Source organism: Nomascus leucogenys, chromosome 24 (assembly GCF_006542625.1).
Source record: "Nomascus leucogenys isolate Asia chromosome 24, Asia_NLE_v1, whole genome shotgun sequence".
Classification (NCBI taxonomy): Eukaryota; Metazoa; Chordata; class Mammalia; order Primates; family Hylobatidae; genus Nomascus; species Nomascus leucogenys.
The window spans coordinates 27,123,460-27,141,735 of record NC_044404.1 but is presented as its reverse complement, the minus strand read 5'-3'; the positions used below and the strand labels follow the sequence as shown (position 1 = coordinate 27,141,735).

Here is an 18,276-nt window from a genome sequence, read left to right as displayed (position 1 = left end):
GCCAGGCTGGGTGTGGTGGCTGACGTCTGTAATTCCAACACTTTGGGAGGCCAAGGCGGGCAGATCACCTGAGGTCAGGAGGAGTTCAAGACTAGCCTGGTCAACATGGTGAAACCTCGTCTCTACTAATAATACAAAAATTAGCCAGGTGTGGTGGCAGGTGCCTGTAATCCCAGCTACTCGGGAGGCTGAAGCAGGACAACAGCTTGAACCCGGGAGGCAGGGGTTGCAGCGAGCTGAGATTGTGCCACTGCGCTCCAACATGGATGACAGAGCAAGACTCTGTCTCAAAAAAAATAAAAATAAAAAAGTAAAAAAATAAAAAAATAAATAAATAAAAGGGGCCAGGCACAGTGGCTCATGCTTGTAGTCCCAGCACTTTGGGAGGTCGAGGTGGGAAGATTGCTTTAGCTCAGGAGTTTGAGACCAGCCTGGGCAACATGGAAAGACCCCACCTCTACAAAAAAATTAAAAAATTAGCCAAGCGAGGTGGCGTGTGCCTGAGATGGGAGGATTGCTTGAGCCTGGGAGGTTGAGGCTGCAGTGAGCTGTGATGGAAGAACAGGGCATGGCAATGGCAGTGAGGGAAAGGGGCAGCCGGTTCTCCGGGGACTTACTCACGGGAGACAGGAGACTAAACTATTCATACCTGTGGTTGTGGATCATGCGGATGTCATAGAGCCTCACGAAAGGCCCGCTGGCCCCGACTGCCAGGCAGTTGTTGTCCTGGGGGTTGACGGTGAGGCACTTGGCCTCCACCAGCTGGCCACAGTACTCCGTCAGGTCAATCAGCACCTCCGAGTGTTTGCTGTTCTCTCGAAGGTCATACTGGCTGTGAGAGAGGACAGAGTTAGGGAATTGGGGCTTGGGGTCCTTGCGAGGAAGGCAGGGGAGAAAACAAGTTCTTGTTATGCAGGAGGATTGGGAGGGACTGTGGACCTGTTTCTAAATCAGAATGTCAAAAACAATTCCCACTTCTTGAGTGCCCACAGTGTGCCAGGTACCTGTAGTAGGCTTCTCACACATCTTATTTTATTCTACTAGAACTCCTAAGGTGGATACTACTGTACATATTCTACAGATGTCAGTATTATTGCTACTATTATACCACTACTGATTACCAGCATTTAGTGAAAATGTGCTTTGCGTCCAGTATTGCCCCTTAATTAATTCCTAACGTCATCCCTAGGTATCATTAGAATACTGAGGTTCGAAGATGTTGAATGACCTGACTGAGATGACACTGCTAGTAAGTGCAGAGCTGGGGAAGCTTTCTGAATCTGCATCTTAAACACTGCTCTGCTCCTACCTAATCTAGTTTCTTTCATGAAACAAGGTATGGAGGTGACAGCAAAGAGAATCTGCAGATCGTCTAAGAGCTATCTAAATATACCAGGGGCCAAGGCAAGCCTAAAAGTCTCATCCACGCAGTAAAGGTAATGCCAAAAAGTCTACCAAACAGCAGGAAACTCCCACCGCTCCAGACGGGGAAACTTTGTGCTGCCAATACACAGGTATCCTCAGAGAGTGGTGGGTAGGGGGGACATCACCTATACGCTCACCCCTCTTGCCTAGACATCTGTTATCACCTCTTTGCTGTTCACCTTGTCTTTCTAAGCCATCTTCACCTGACTGCTCTTCCTAAAATATTATTTTACATCACTCTCCTGCTCAAAAAATTGCAGAGATTCCTCAATACTTTAGCACAAGTTTACTTTTACCAAACTCCTCAGTCTGGTTTTCAAGACTCAATTTCACATCTCTCTCCAACCTTATTCCTCAGTTTTCTAAATGTGGGTCAATTATAACTACAGAATTCTTTATCCTGCACATGCCATGTTTATTTCTGCCTTTGCAAACTCTGCTCAAGCTGGGGAATACACTCTGCTTTTCCTTGCCCATCCAAATCCTGTCTGTTCTGGAAGGCCCAGCTTATGTTCACCTTCTGCTAGGACACCTTCTCTGACTGTGCCTATGCCTAAACCCTTAGGATCCTACCCGATGCGCTAGACGCTCAGCTTCTACCAGCTGGCCCTGGCAAAATCTGGTCAGCCAAGGTCAAAAAGTGCTACATGGAGTTGGACCTGCCACTGACGAAGTACATTCTGTCTCCTGAGGTTCAGGGATGCAGTGACTTATCCCAGTCAAATACTGAGTGAGAGAGCTAGGATTTGACCCCAGGTCTGTCTGACTTCATTGCCTTGCTCTTCACTATGTTATAATTTATATATGACTTAGATATTCCTCATCTGTAAAAGGAAAGAGGGCACAAAGTCCTACAGGAACTCAAGGGAGATGGATTAAAGCAGGCTGGGGAGATAAGGAAGAAGTTCTAAGGTCACATCTGAATAAAGGATTTAAAGAAGGGCAATGACACCATTTTAGAATGAAGGGAAGTAGAGGCAAATGTGTAACAATGCAGGGCACTGGAAAAGGGGACAGTCCATTTTACCATTTCCGGCTGGCTTGCCCCCTCCCAGGTATATAGCCACTGACCAACTGTTCAAGAGAAATGTATCAAGCAGTTCTATGTGCCAGGTGCTGTGCTGGGCTCTAGGGACACAACCAAGAACAAGACAGACATGGAGTTGCTCTAAGAGAGTTTACTTTCACTATTTAGTGAGGATACAGACAAAAAAGTAAACCAATAACTAAAAATAAAATAAGGCCAGGTGTGGTAGCTCACACCAGTAATCCTAGCACTGTGGGAGGCCGAGGTGGGAGGATCACTTGAGCCCAGGAGTTCGAGACCTGCTTGGGCAACACAGAGAAACCCCATCTCTACAAAAAAAAAAAGAAAAATTAGCCAAGCATGGTGGAGCATGTCTGTAGTCCCAGATATTCACGAGGCTGAGGTGGGAGAATCACCTGAGCCCAGGAAGTTGAGGATGCAGTGAGCCATGATCACGCCACCGTACTCCAACCTCGGCAATAGAATGGAGTGAGACCCTGTCTCAAAAAATAAATTAATTAATAAAAATAAAGTAACTACAGGTGGCAATGAGAGTTACAGAGGATTGTTAAAACAAGCAATAACGTCTGTCTACTTTAGACAGGATGGTCAGAGAAGGTGCTTCTGAAGAGGTAACTCAAGCTGATCTCCTTAGGATAAGAAAGAGTCCGACATGGGAAAAGCTGGGGACAGAGAATCTCAAGTAGAGGAAAGAGTAACATGAATGCCCAGAGGGAGTAGAGACCCTGGACACCTGAGGTGGTGAGAAAAAGCTGTGGGCCTAGAGGTAGTACAAAGGAGGGCAAAGAGGGAGGAAGGTGAGGGCGGAGTAAGCAAATGTTCCCAGTGGAGTTTGTACACGGACAACTGCCCTGGGCAGACAAAGGAGGTTAGAACTCTGCTGGAGGGAAAGAGCTAGGTCTGTAGAAGGAAACACTATAGGATGATGGGATGGGGGAGCAACAGGCCCCACTAGATGCCCCAGACTCTTACCGGATAAGCCCATCCTCAGCAGCACTCCAGAATGTGTTGGGCCACATGGGCGCTGTGGCGATGCGCTTCACCCGGTTTGTGTGGTCTCCAAACATGTGGATGGTCTCCTTTACCGTCAGGTCGTGCACATGCACCTTAGAGTCGGCTGCCCCCGTGATCAAGATGCGGTCCCCAGCGTGAGGCAGGAACTATTTAGGAGAAATGGAGGAAGGGGTGGGTGGTGACAGTAGAAATGGCCACGGAAGGAGGCTAGCCTGGATGTCTGCACCCTTTTCTCTCCATGTCAGATAAGAGAACGAGCCCATGCAGACTGGGCACGGTGGCTCATGCCTGTAATCCCAGCTGCTCAGCAGGCTGAGGCAGGAAAATCCCTTGAACCAGGGAGGCAGAGGCTGCAGGAAGGCAGAGGCTGCAGTGAGCCGAGATTGTGCCACTGCACTCCAGCCTGGGCAACAGAGCGAGACTGTCTCAAAAAAAACAAAAAAACAAAACAAAACAAACCCTTGAGGTTCAGCAGTAATATATAGCAAGACTGTGTTCAAACCCAAGTCTGTCTGACTCCCGCATGCCCTACTTGCCTCATGATGACTACTTAGTAACTAGAGATTAAGTAATAAATTAGTCCTGAAGTGAAAAAGACTTTCAGTGTTTTAAGGGAATGGGTGTGTGTGGGTTTTTTTTTTTTTTTTTTTTTTTTTTGAGACAGAGTCTGCTCTGCCACCCAGGCTGGAGTGCAGTGGTGCAATCTTGGCTCACTGCAACTTCCACGTCCCAGGTTCAAGCGATTCTCCTGTGTCAGCCTCCTGAGTAGCTGGGTAATACAGGTGTGCACCACCACGCCCAGCTAATTTTTGTATTTTTAGTAGAGACAGGGTTTCACCATGTTGGCCAGGCTGGTCTCGAACTCCTGACCTCAGGTGATCCACCTGCCTTGGCCTCCCCAAAGTGCTGGGATTGTAGGCATGAGCCAGAATGCCCTGTTGGGAATGAGTGTTTTAAATTAGTTTGACTGCTTCTGAAAAACAATCTGGTAATAGTAATAAAGATTAAAAACAATTTCTATCTTTTGACTCAAAACTTCCACTTCCAAGAAATAATCCAGGCCAGGCATGGTGGCTCACGCCTGTAATCCCAGCACTTTGGGAGGCCGAGGCGGGAAGATCACAAGGTCAGGAGATCCAGACCATCCTGGCTAACACGGTGAAACCCCGTCTCTACTAAAAATACAAAAAAATTAGCCAGGCGTGCGCCTGTAGTCCCAGCTACTCAGGAGGCTGAGGCAGGAGAATGGCGTGAACCTGGGAGGTGGAGCTTGCAGTGAGCCGAGACCGCGCCACTGCACTCCAGCCTGGGCAACAGAGCGAGACTCCGTCTCAAAAAAAAAAAAAAAAAGAAATAATCCAAAAAGAAAAAAGGGACCTAGTCAGAAATGCTTGGATGCCTCTTATAATAGCAAATATTGGAAACAGCTCGAATGTTGGACCATAGGGAAGGGCTGAGCATCAAGAGGATACATCTCTGTGCAGTATTTATTAAAAACAAAACAAAACAAAAAAAAACAGGCCAGGTGCCGTGGCTCACACCAGTAATCCCAACACTTTGGGAGGCCGAGGTGGGCGGATCACCTGAGGTCAGGAGTTTGAGACCACCCTGGCCAACATGGTGAAACCCCGTCTTTACTACAAAAAAAATTAGCCGGATGTGGTGGTGTGCACCTGTAATCCCAGCTGCTTGGAAGGTTGAAGCAGGAGAATCACTTGAACCCGGGAGGTGGAGGTTGCAGTGAGCTGAGATGGCATCACTGCACTCCGGCATGGGTGACAGAGCAAACAAGACTCCATCTCAAAAAAAACCCAAAAACCACCATCCTGATAAAGGCAAGAACAAAATGCTCCAGATGACATCTGATAAGAAAAAAACAGCTGCAAACATAGCTTCAAATAATGAAAGAAGAAAGTATGCAGTTCTGGGCTGGGCGCTGTGGCTCGCACCTGTAATCCCAGCACTTTGGGAGGCAGAGGCAGGTGAATCATCTGAGGTCGGGAATTCAAGACCAGCCTTACTAACATGGAGAAACCCTGTCTCTACTAAAAATACAAAAAATTAGCCTGGTGTGGTGGCATATGCCTGTAGTCCCAGCTACTCGGGAGGCTGAGGCAGGAGAATCACTTGAACCCGGGAGGCGGAGGTTGCAGTGAGCCGAGATCTTGCCACTGCACTCCAGCCTGGGCAACAAGAGCGAGACTCTGTCTCGAAAAAAAAAAAGAAAAGAAAAAAGAAAAAAGAAAGAAAGTATGTAGTTCTATCACATAACTTTGAGGATGAAAAATATTTAGGAGTGGTGCTGAATTTTCATGTGAGTTCAAAAAATTGAAATATCTTTTTTTAAAATTGAAAAGTTCCTCCCTACCCACAACAAGGCTGCGTGGTACTGTTGGGGGAGGGGCAACGTCCTACACTGAAACAGCTGATGTCCCACTTGACTTTAAATGTTCACAAAGAGCAACGATTCACTCTTTCCACATAGGCTTCTCTAAGAGCTCATTAGAACAAGGTCTAGATGAAATAGACATGATTTAATTATTTTAGGAACAACCAGTAGTCTTTAATCCTGTCTAGAGACGGCATACACTCAGCGCACAGCAGAAATAAACTGGGGAGCCCTTGTCATGATCTTGTGGCTGCGCCACACGCATCGCTCACCATAGTCACCACCAGGGGGAGCGCATGAGTTAAATACATACACATCTGCAGTGTTTCCACTACCTAAAGAAAGAAGAATCCTTTTCGGGCTTTTTTTTTTTTTTTTTTTTTTTTTTTAAGTAGAAGAGGAGGCTGAGAGTCTGCATGTAAGTGCCTTTCCCAAGGTCTTACTGTTAGGGAGTATCAAGACCATTATGAAATTCTGGTGTTAGAACTCAATGTCTTGTGCTCTGATGCTAAACTAATGGCTTAGGTCCCCTTCCCCAGGCCTGACTGGACCATAGGGAAGGGCTGAGCATCAAGAGGATACATCTCTATCCTCTTGACTAAAAATTGGACCTAAACTCTTTGCAGGGGCAGAAAGCAGTTTCCGTTAGTCATGTAAGAGGTAAATCATCATTGTTCTGTCTCTAAAGGCGAGAATCACAGCTTGAGGGAAAAAAACGGTTTAGGAAAACAAGTAGGTTAGGAGCTATCATCTTGTTCAGGTATCCTGTAATTCCTCTTGATATTAATTAGGAAAATATTTCTTAGAATAGTGAGGCTTTCCGAAGGACAACTTCATTCTCACATCTATCCATTATAGAATCTCAGAGCTGGAAAGGCCCTTCCTTGCAGGCCATTTCTTCCAACTTCGAACCTTGGAGATAAAGCACCTGGCGAGGGGACAAGTGCAGGGATAGGGCATTTACTCATCTCCTCCAGGGGCCCATTCTACATTTTTCAAAGAGCTCTAAGCATTAGACAGTTCTTTCTTTCCTCAGGCCCACATTTAATTCTGTGGACTTATAGCCACTAGTCCTAGGTCTGTTTTCCGCAACAAAAAAACATGTCTCATGTCATTTCCAGGGCTTCAACAGAGCTTCAAAGGTCTGAAGACACTTGTAAGTCCCCTTCTCACCTCTCCTCAGCTCAACTCTCCTCCTCCAACAAATCAAAATATTCATTTCCTATGAAGGGGTAGAACAGATAAAAAGCACTGGGCACAGACTTATCTCATTGAACTGTCACATCAACCCTGTAGACTGTTATTTCCTTTTTAAAAAATTAATTTGTTTACAAATCTGGGAGATTTTCCTTCGCTGCTTCCTTTTTTACAGATGAGCAAATGGGCTCAGACAGGTCAGGTGATTTGCCCAGGTCACACAATGCCCAAGAAGCAGATAAGGGAGACAAACCCAGGTATGCCTGCTCTCTAAGTTCATGTTCAGAACCATACCCCCACCACTACCATTCACATAAAGATAAATTCATCTAGAATTGGCCACTTAGCTCTAACAGAGGAAGAAGAACATGGAAGAGAAATGAGGTTTCAGGAATCACCAACAGATACTTAGATCATAAGGTTGTCTGTGACCCTAGGTGGTATATGGGACACACACATACCAACATGGCGTGGCCACAGCCCAGTCACTCTTGTGCTTGCTCTGTGGCTCGTCCTGCTCACCTTGACAGAGAAGATATTTGCAGTGTGTCCTGTGTGCATGGAGAGCAGCTTCTTGTGGTGCAGCGGGTCCCACACAATCGTGTGCTGGTCATCGGAACCAGAGGCCAGCAAGCTGAAAGCAGAGTGAGGGATTGTGATCTCTCCTCAAATTCCTAGGCTCCCTTTCCCCATCCCATGTTCTCAGTTTACAAGGAGTTAGGTTACAGAATTTGAAGAACAGTAAATGTCACAGAATTTAAGGTTGCCTTGTAAACAGCTGATTCTCTTCTATTTTGTCCTGAGAAATTTCCATCATTATTATTATTTTTTAAATGGAGTCTCACTCTGTCCCCCAGGCTGGAGTGCAGTGGCACGATCTCGGCTCACTGCAAGCTCTGCTTCCCAGGTTCACGCCATTCTCCTGCCTCAGCCTCCTGAGTAGCTGGGACTACAGGCGCCTGCCACCACACTCGGCTAATTTTTTGTTTTTGTAGAGACGGGGTTTCACCATGTTAGCCAAGATGGTCTCAATCTCCTGACCTCGTGATCCACCCGCCTCGGCCTCCCAAAGTGTTAGGATTACAGGCGTGAGCCACCACGCCCGGTCAAGAAATTTCCATTATTCTTAAACACATTGGCTTATTAAAAAGACAGGGTTTTGGGCTGGGCGCAGTGGTTCATGCCTGTAATCCTAGCACTTTGGGAGGCTGAGGCGGGTGGATTGCCTGAGCTCAGGAGTTTGAGACCAGCCTGGGCAACATGGCAAAACCTCGTCTCTACTAAAAATACCAAAAATACAAAAAATTAGCCAGGTACGGTGGCACGTGCCTGTAGTCTCAGTTACTTGGGAGGCTGATTAAGGAGAATTGCTTGAACCTGAAAGACAGAGGTTGCAGTGAGCCAAGATCACGCCATTGCACTCCAGCCTGGGTGACAGAGCGAGACTCTGTCTCCAAAACAAAACAAAACAAAACAAAACAAAACAAAACAAAACAAAACAGGGTTTGGATGGTCATCCAACTTTCCATCAATCTGAGATTGTTTAATTGTGTTGAAAACTATGGGCTAAGCTGAAGAACGGCAGAGAGCAGCAGTCTCTTTTCATTTGGGTCCACTCAGGAGGAGCCTTCTTGTTCCACCCTCCTCACTTCCTTCCCCAGCACCCTTCAGGTGCTCTAGCTCATACTTACTCTCCTTTCTCATTCCACTCCAGACAGTTGACACATCCTGAGTGACCCTGCGGGAGCAAATGAAAAGAGACAGGAAGAGAGTTGGTTAGGGGTTCTCCTGGGGAACTCAACACCAAGAAGTGGAACTGAACAGGTAAACCAGTCTTTCCATTTTCAATATTTTCCAAGTGCATGTGAGTGGCCAGAGTGGACTTAAACTGACTAGCGTCTTAAAATATATAAAGTACTTTCATATTCACGATCTCACTTGATACTGGGCACTTCTGAGCCATAAAGGACAGGTTTCACTGATCCCATTTTGCAGAAAAGTAAACTGAAGTTCAGAGAGTAGAAAGCAGTAAAAGTGAGACGCAAACACATTTCTGCTTTTACCATTAGAAGGAGTATGTCAGCCAGGCACAGAGGCTCACACCTGTAATCCTAGCGCTTTGGGCAGATTGCTTGAGCTCAGGAGTTGGAATCAACCTGGGCAACATGGCGAAACCCCGTCTCTACAAAAAATACAAAAATTAGTTGGGTATGGTGGCATGTGCCTGTAGTCCAAGCTACTCCGGAGGCTGAGGTTGGGAGGATGACTTGAGCCTGGGAGGTGGAGGTTGGACTGAGCTGAGATCACACCGCTGCACTCCAGCCTGGGCAACAGAGCCAGACCGTGTCTCAAACAAAACAAAACAAAAACAGAAAAAGAGATATGTTTGAAACAGTACCTTTAAGGGACATCCTCTCAGTCATAGAAAATTTGCCAGGAAACATTCAATCCAAGGACAGCCAATTAACTAGAAGGCTAATCTTTTATTCACCCAGCATTTTTTTTTTTTTTTTGCGACAGAGTCAGGCTGGAGTGCAGTGGCACGATCTCGGCTCACTGCAACCTCTGCCTCCCGGGTTCACGCCATTCTCCTGCCTCAGCCTCCTAAGTGGCTGAGACTACAGGTGCCCGCCAACACGCCTGGCTAATTTTTTGTATTTTTAGTAGAGACAGGGGTTTCTCCGTGTTAGCCAGGATGGTCTCGATCTCCTGACCTCGTGATCGGCCCGCCTCGGCCTCCCAAAGTGCTAGGATTACAGGCGTGAGCCACCGTGCCCAGCCTTACCCAGCATATTATTCATCAAGCACCTACTGCATGCCAGGTACTGTTCAGATGCTAGGGGTACAGGAGTATAAAAAACTCCTTGGATCTTCTGGAGCTTAATTCAAATAGGTAGAGCCTGGTGCAGTAAGGTAAATTAGGTCAGAGTCTTTATCTTGGGGATTTGAATTGAAAAGCATGAAGAGACTGAGGCAGTTAACAGCAGATGCTGAAACTGAAAGCATGCAGAGAGAAATCACGGCTGGGGCACAGGATCCATGAATACACAGAAGGACTGAAGGAGCAGAAACGGGTCTTACATGGGGTAGAAGAGAACAAGTCATGAGGCATTCCTACATACTGTTATTTCCGTTCCTTCACCCTCTCCTTATTCCCAACAGCACCTTGATTTACATTTGACTAACTCCCTGCCCCAGGTCAGACCATGTGTTTTAGACGCGTAAGTTCATTCTCCTTGCCACAGCGACGGGTTCAGGAACTTACGCCGAAACCAGATAGGACGCAGCATTCGCTTGGCCACAGGGATTGACTCAGAAATGAGCCTGTGACCCCAATCAGATGGAAGGGGGCAGAGTTGCTAGGAGCTTCTGGAAAAGTCTTCTCTTCTTAGGAGACAGTCTATGGAAGAGATGCCTTTCTTTCTCTGGATGTGCCACCTGAAATTGCTGCACACATTTTGCCACCAAGAGGGAAGCCAGTCTGAGAGCAAAATCAATACACAGAGAAGAGCCTAGCCAAGGGAATCAGAGAAAAATGGAGCAAGAGTGACCAGAGTAACCAATCCAGTCATCTACCCTACTCCTGCACTTACAGCTAAGTGGGCCAGTTAGGCGAGTCAGTTCATTGTTGTTTAAGGCAATTTGAGTTGGGCTGTTATCTGTAGGCCATAGCATAGCATTCTAACTAATCAACTCTAACTCATTCTTCGGGTCTCGGTTGACAGGCATTTCCTTCGAGATGCCTTCCCTGTCATGTAGATTTGGCAGGAAGGCGTGCCCTTCCTATGGGATCCTACTGTCATACTGCATTACAGCTCTGTGTCAGTGTGGTTGTTTTCTTCCACCAGACAGAGCCCTAAGAAAGCAGGTATGGATCATATTCATTGCATCTCCAAGGCTAGGGATGGTGCCTGGCACATACCTGTTGCCTAAGTAAACAAGTAACTGTAGTGAAACTAGTGGGAAAAGCTGAGAGATATGAACATATTTACTTTCCCAACTGTTTAGTCAGAAAATGCCCCCCACCACTCTTTATCAAACCTCAGTACACACCACAGGATTTTTTTTTTTTTAAAGAGACAGGGTCTCACTATGTTGCCCAAGCTGGCCTTGAACGCCTGGCCGCAAGCCACTGCTCCCACCTCAGCCTCCCAAGTAGCTGGAACTACAGGTGTTCACCACCGTGCCTGGCCTTCTTCCCTCTTTACTCCTTGTCCTGTAAAGAATCTCATCTGAGGTGAAACTCATTTCTTCCCAGGCTCTCTACTTATATACATTACTGCTTTGTTCAAGCCTGCCAGATCATTTGCTGACCTAAGGTCTTTTACCTTCCCATGGCATGTGGATCAAACCTCATGCATGACTCTGGTGTCTCTGGGTCAGAATCATCTCTGCCCTTAGTGCTCTCATTTTTCCAACAAGCTGTAAATTACTTGTGCTGGGGTGGGGGTGGGGTGGAGTGGGGCAAGAGGTGATGTCGCAGCTTCAGTTTGGAATCTCCCGGAACACCAAGGACCTTGAATGACCATCACTTACTGAGGGCTTACAAAAAGCAAGGCACAGTGTCTAACTGAGCACTTGTCGTAGGCAAAATATGGCCTCCTACAGATGTCCATGTCCTAATCCTCTGAAACCTATGAATATGTTATTTTAGGTGGCAAAAGGGACTTTGCAGATGTGCTTAAGGTTAAGGACCCTGAGATGGGAAGATTAGCCTGGATTATCCAGGTAGACCCAATCTAATCACATGGATCCCTAAAATTGGAGTACCTTTCCTGGCTGCAGAGAACTGGAGAGATGGAGGTATGAAAGAAACTGGACCTGCTGTTGCTGGCTTTGAAGATGGAGGAAGGAGGCAGGGAGCCAAGAAATACAGCAGCCTCTAGAAGCTCAGAGTAGCAAGGAAATAGATTCTACTCTACAGCCTTCAGAAGGAACATAGCTCTGCCAACATCTTGATTTTAGCCTGGTCAGACCTGCATTAGACTTTTTAATCTACAGAACTGTAAGATAATAAATTTGTGTTGTGTTAAGCCACTAAGTTTCTGGTAATACAATATGGCAGCAACAGCACTCTGCATCCATAATCCTGTTTTAAGAGACAGGTATTGCCGGGCGCGGTGGCTCATGCCTATAATCCCAGCACTTGGGGAAGCCGAGGTGGGTTGATCACCTGAGATCAGGAGTTCGAGACCAGCCTGACCAACATGGTGAAACCCCATCTCTACTAAAAATACAAAAAATTAGCTGGGCGTGGTGGTGCACCCCTGTAATCCCAGCTACTTGGGAGGCTACGGCAGGAGAATCACTTGAACCCGGGAGGCAGAGGTTGCAGTGAGCTGAGATCACGCCACTGCACTCTAGCCTGGCGACAGAGCAAGACTCCGTCTCAAAAAAAAAAAAAAAATTAATGAAGGGTTTAACATGTTAGGACATACATTGGGAACCTACTTAACAAGGAACAGAGTGTTTAAGACAAGTTATTTTGGCCTTGATAAGTAAGGCTGGTTTGCTTACAGGTACAATAAATAATCGTGTTGAAGAATACAAGGAAAGAAACTGAGCTTATGGCATATCATATCAGAGTTAAACAGTGGGTAAACAAGAAAAAAAGAAGAGAAGAAAAGGAATTGAGAGGTGGTACTTTTAATAAATTGAGAGTAGGGACTGTTTAGAGATGGAAACATTTCTGTTTAGGGTGAGTTTTGCACACCAGGGAACTAGAGGAGACAGGAAGTATACAGGGAAAGAATCTGCAATAAGAGCTCCAAATCTCACTTGAGTTCCAAATTACAATCTAACCCTCAGTTCCTACTTAACTTTATTAAATACTGATTATAATTGCTATTCATTATAAGTACCAGGCCAGGCACGGTGGCTCATGCCTGTAATCCCAGCACTTTGAAAGGCCAAGGCAGGACGATTACTTGAGCCCAGGAGTTTGAGACCAGCCAGGGCAACATAACGAGACCTTGTCTCTACAAATAAAAAAATCAGCTGGATGTGGTGACATGCGCCTGTGGTCCCAGCTACTCAGGAGGCTGGGGTGGGAGAATTACTTGAGCCCAGGAGGTTGAGGCTGCAGTGAACCTTGATTGTACCACTGCACTCCAGCCTGGGTGTCAGAGGCAGACCCCATCCTCCCCCCAAAAAGAAAAAGTCCCTAGAGTTTGCCAGGTAGCATTGTGTTAGGGGGGAAGAGGAGGCAGGGAGAAGTATTTTATCACTGACATTGCTTAGAATTGTAAGCGCATAATGATAATAAGAGCAGATGGACTTTTAGTTGGTTTTATTAACACCTTTAAATTCCTTACAGACTATGTACCTCCTTAGAGCCTATACTACTGTACCCTCCTTGGTATACTACTACAAAGTAGAATACCAGATATTTACATATGTTATGTCATTATCACTCCCTTTTAAAAGGTAAGACCCATCTCAGAGATATTCAATAACTTACCCAAGATCATACATATTTTAAATGCCGAAACCTTGATGAGAACCCAGGTCAATTTGGCTCAAGGATTTCTGTGCTGGTCTACCTCAAATGCCACCCTTACTCCCACCTGTATTAACAGAATATCTTGGCCAAGCACAGTGGCTCATGCCTGTAATCCCAGCATTTTGGGAGGCCAAGGCGGGAGGATCATGAGGTCAAGAGATCGAGACCATCCTGGTCAACATGGTGAAACCCGTCTCTACTAAAAATACAAAAATTAGCTGGGCGTGGTGGCGTGCACCTGTAGTCCCAGCTACTCGGGAGGCTGAGGCAGGAGAATTACTTGAACCCGGGAGGCGGAGATTGTGGTGAGCCGAGATGGCGTCACTGCACTCCAGCCTGGCGACAGAGTGAGACTCCATCTCAAGAAAAAAAATAAAAAAATAAAGAGGATATCTCATATCACTACCATTTCCTTACAGAACTGCTTTGACAATTTGTTATAGCTAAGTTTATATCTATCTGATGCCTCAGGAATTCCATCCTATGATGCAGCAATTCCACCCTACGTATTTACTCCAGTGAAATGTATTTGTCCATACAGAGTGATATGAGAACATTCATTGCTGCTTTATTTTTAAAAGCCCTAAACTGAAAATAACCCAAATAGTCATTAAAAGGAGAATGAGGTTAGGAGTTCCAGACCAGCCTGGCCAACGTGGTGAAACCCCGTCTCTACTAAAAATACAAAAATTAGCTGGGTGTAGTGGCGTGCACCTGTAATCCCAGCTACTCAGGAGGCTAAGGCAGGAGAATTGTTTGAACTGGGGAGGCGAAGGTTGCAGTGATTGTGGTGAACTGAGTTTGTGCCATTGTACTTGAGCCTGGGAGACAAGAGCGAAACTGTCTCAAAACAAAACAAAACAAACAAACAAAAAAACTCCCCCAAAAAAACCAAAACCAAAAAACAAATGGCTATAGAATATTCATCCAAAGATTAAGCCATATTTATTCACTCCTCCCTTAGTGTTGTACATTTAGGTCAGTTCTGATTTGGTGAGTCAATGTATTTTAAAAGTCCAATGAGAAAAGAACATTTACAGTGACTAGGCAGCCCAGACTAGGCTCAATGCCATAATGTTTGGCATTTGACCGAAATATTTAAAATCTGTATTATAACTCATGCTGCTCAGGAAGCTCTGATGAGTAGTCATGCTGTGGGAAAGTGTTTTAAAGTGGGAAACATTATTAATAAATACAATTTGGTAGACAGCAATCAATAAAAATATGGGGTCCACAGAGAAAAATAATAAGTCATATAGGCAATAAATAGGCAACTCATTCATTCAATACTCATTATTTATAAGGTAATGAGAGAAAAGGGAATAAACAGTAGGATGACACAGGTCCATGTTTATAGCAACAAGAGACAAAGTTTTATCATAATAGAAAAAAGAGGCCAAGTGCAGTGGCTCACACCTGTAATCCCAGCACTTCGGGAGGCCAGCGTGGGCAGATGATTTGAGGTCAGGAGTTCAAAACCAGCCTGGCCAACATGGTGAAACCCCGTCTCTACTAAAAATACAAAAATTAGCCAGGTGTGGTGGCGCATGCCTGTAGTCCCAGCTACTTGGGAGGCTAAGGCAGGAGAATGGCTTGAACCCAGGAGGCAGAGGTTGCAGTGAGCTGAGATTGCACCATTGCACTCTACCCTGGGCAATAGAGTGGGACTCCATCACGAAAAAAAAGAAAAAAGAAAAAAAGGCAGCTGGGTGTGGTGGCTCATGCCTGTAATCCTAGCACTTTGGGAGACCGAGGCAGGTGGATCACTTGAGGTCAAGAGTTCAAGACCTGCCTGGGCAACATGATAAAACCCCATCTCTACTAAAAATACAGGCTGGGCACGGTGGCTCATGCCTGTAATCCCAGCACTTTGGGAGGCCGAGGTGGGCGGATCACCTGAGGTCAGGAGTTACAGACCAGCCTGGCTAATATGGTGAAATCCCATCTCTACTAAAAATACAAAAATTAGCCAGGCATGATGGTGCACAACTATAATCCCAGCTAATCGGGAGGCTGAGGCAGGGAAAAAAGGTTGAACCTGGGAGGTGGAGGTTGCAGTGAGCCGAGATAGCACCACTGCACTCTAGCCTGGGCGACAGAACGAGACCCTGTCTCAAAAAAAAAAAAATTAGCCAGGTATGGTGGCTCACGCCTATGGATCCAGCTACTCAGGACGCTGAGGCAGGAGAATCACTTGAACCTGGGAGAAGGAGGCTGCGCTGAGCCGAGATTGCGCCCCTGCACTCCAGCCTGGGTGAGAGACAGAGAGACTCTGTCTCCAAAAAAAAAAAATTAATAAAAATAAGAAAAAGAAAAAGGAGAGAGATACCAAAGAAACCCAGAAGAAAATAGGAATGTCAGGCTTTAGGAACAGGCTTAAAGGATCTTTGAGAACATTTTCTGACTTTCAGGCAAAGCCTGTGATCCAGTTTGTGTAGCTACACGTAAGGACCCTCTCTTAACTACAACCCAGTGAGATTCATCATATACACATTTAACATACCTGCTGACTTCAGGCCTAAACCCTTGTGTAATGAGGCTCAACCTAAAGCGTCAATGTCAAAGAGCATGAAAGTTACGGATATTTAATGAAGCCTCCACAAAAAATGCCAACTAGGAAAGACAGGAAGCAGACAGCCAAGTGCTTCTAACTTCTTAAAAAACAGCATGAATGAGTCTGAACAAGCAAGATTTAGATTAAAATCCAGCAAAATTAACAGAACACTTACTAAATGCCAGGGTAGATGCTAAGCTTTCACTTTTGTCAATTTATTTAAGCTTCACAATACACATACTTATTACCATGTATTAAGGTTATGTAGGTGCAATATTTTAACAGAATGGAGTAAGTTGTGACAGCAAATAAAACTTTAAAAAATTCCTCACTCACTCTCCATTGACTTAATGATATGTTGTCTTAAAGTCAGAATGATTTGAATATCCAGACATTTCCATAAAATCTTTTCTTTTGTTCCTTCTTTAATCTAGCTCAATGTTTTCTCAAATTTTAGTGTGCCTAAGAATTACTTATATGGAATAGTAATAATTATAAGAATAGGTAAACTTAGCTTACTATGTGTCAAGCCCTGTCCTAAGTACTTCACATAATTATCCTTGAAAATCCATTAAGTTGTCTATAAAATACAACAAATATTGTTTTATGTGTACAAGCTGTATTTCCTTGAGCAAGTTCTTTAACCTCTCTGTGTCTTAGGCTCTACATCAGTAAAAAAGATAATAATTGTAGATAGCCTCATAGGGTTGTTGGGGGAAACAAAGAGTATTTGTAAAGCACTTTGAGTGGTTACTTTGATAGCTGAGTGGCAGAATCAGAAATAAAATTCAAATATGTCTTTTCCATTGCACCAAGAGAGTTCAAGACTTACAGCACAGGCTGGGCATGGTGGCTCGCACCAGTAATCTCAGCACTTTGGGAGGCTAGGCAGGAGGATTCCTTGAGCCCAGGAGTTGGAGACTAGTCTGGGCAACATAGTGAGATGGTAGCTCTACAAAAATTAAAAAAATTAGCCAGGTGTGGTGGCGTGCACCTGTAGTCCCAGCTACTGGGGAGGCTAAGGTGGGAGGATCACTTGAATCTGGGAGGTGGAGGCTACAGTGAGCCATGATCACGTCACTGCACTCCAGCCTGGGCATCAGAGCAAGGCTCTGTCTCATAAAAACAAAAACAAAAAAAATCCCAACAAACAAAAATGTAAGCACAGCCCAATGTGAACTATATTGGAGAAAGAAAAATCCTCCTAAAAGTCATGAAAAGAAGCGATTATATTTCTGGTCAGGCTCCAGCAATCCTCCCACCTCAGCCTCCTGAGTAGCTGGGACTAGAGATGTGTGCCACCACACCTGGTTAATTTTTGTATTTTTTGTAGAGATGGGGTTTTGCCATGTTGACCAGGCTGGCTGGTTTCGAACTCCTGGGCTCAATGATCTGCCTGCCTCACCGTCTCAAAGTGCTGGGATTATAGGCGTGAGCCACTGTGTCCGGCCTTAATTCAATCTTTTAACAATTATTCAAGCACCTATTATATACTAGGCATTCTTACACATGCAAAGGTTGTTGTGGCAAATAAGAGAACTCTAGTAGGGTAAGAGAGAAAATAAACAAACATATAAATTAGTAAGATGAATTCAGATGGTGCTAAGTGTGATGAATATATGTTATTTATTTTTATTTTTTGAGACAGTGTATTACTGTGTCACCCAGGCTGGAGTGCAGTGGCGCAATCTCAGCTCATTGCAACGTCTGCCTTCCAGGTTCAAGTAATTCTCTGCTTCAGTCTCTCAAGTAGCTGGGGTTACAGGCGCGTATCACCGCGCCTGGCTAATTTTTGTATTTTTAGTAGAGACGGAGTTTTGCCATGTTGGCCAGGCTGGTCTCGAACTCCTGACCTCAGGTGATTCACCCACCTTGGCCTCCCAAAGTGCTGGGATTACAGGCATGAGCCACCATGCTTGGCCTGGATATACTTTAGATATAGTGGTCAGGGAAAGCTACTCTGAGGAATTAATATTTGAGGTGAAATCTGAATGCTGAGAAGTAGCAAGTTACACAAAGATGTGAAGGAAAATCATTTCAGGCATATGGAAGAACGAGTATAAAAATAACAGGCCTGATAATGCCAAAGAAACAGAATGAAAGCCAATGTGGTTAGAGCATAGTGATGAAGGGGACAGAGTAAGATG

At 45.2% G+C, this 18,276-nt stretch overlaps 1 protein-coding gene across 1 annotated transcript in view; it reads right to left on the bottom strand.

Annotated features, from left to right (window-relative positions):
- WDTC1 (WD and tetratricopeptide repeats 1) overlaps nucleotides 1–18,276 on the bottom strand; it is a 77,551-nt gene that overhangs the window by 15,746 nt on the left and 43,529 nt on the right. The window contains exons 4-7 of the mRNA XM_012498512.2: nucleotides 8,765–8,811; nucleotides 7,596–7,707; nucleotides 3,446–3,633; nucleotides 650–832 (exon numbers count right to left, since the gene is read on the bottom strand). Of these exons, the coding sequence (XP_012353966.1) occupies nucleotides 650–832; nucleotides 3,446–3,633; nucleotides 7,596–7,707; nucleotides 8,765–8,811 (530 nt within the window). The remainder of the gene's footprint in view (nucleotides 1–649; nucleotides 833–3,445; nucleotides 3,634–7,595; nucleotides 7,708–8,764; nucleotides 8,812–18,276) is intronic.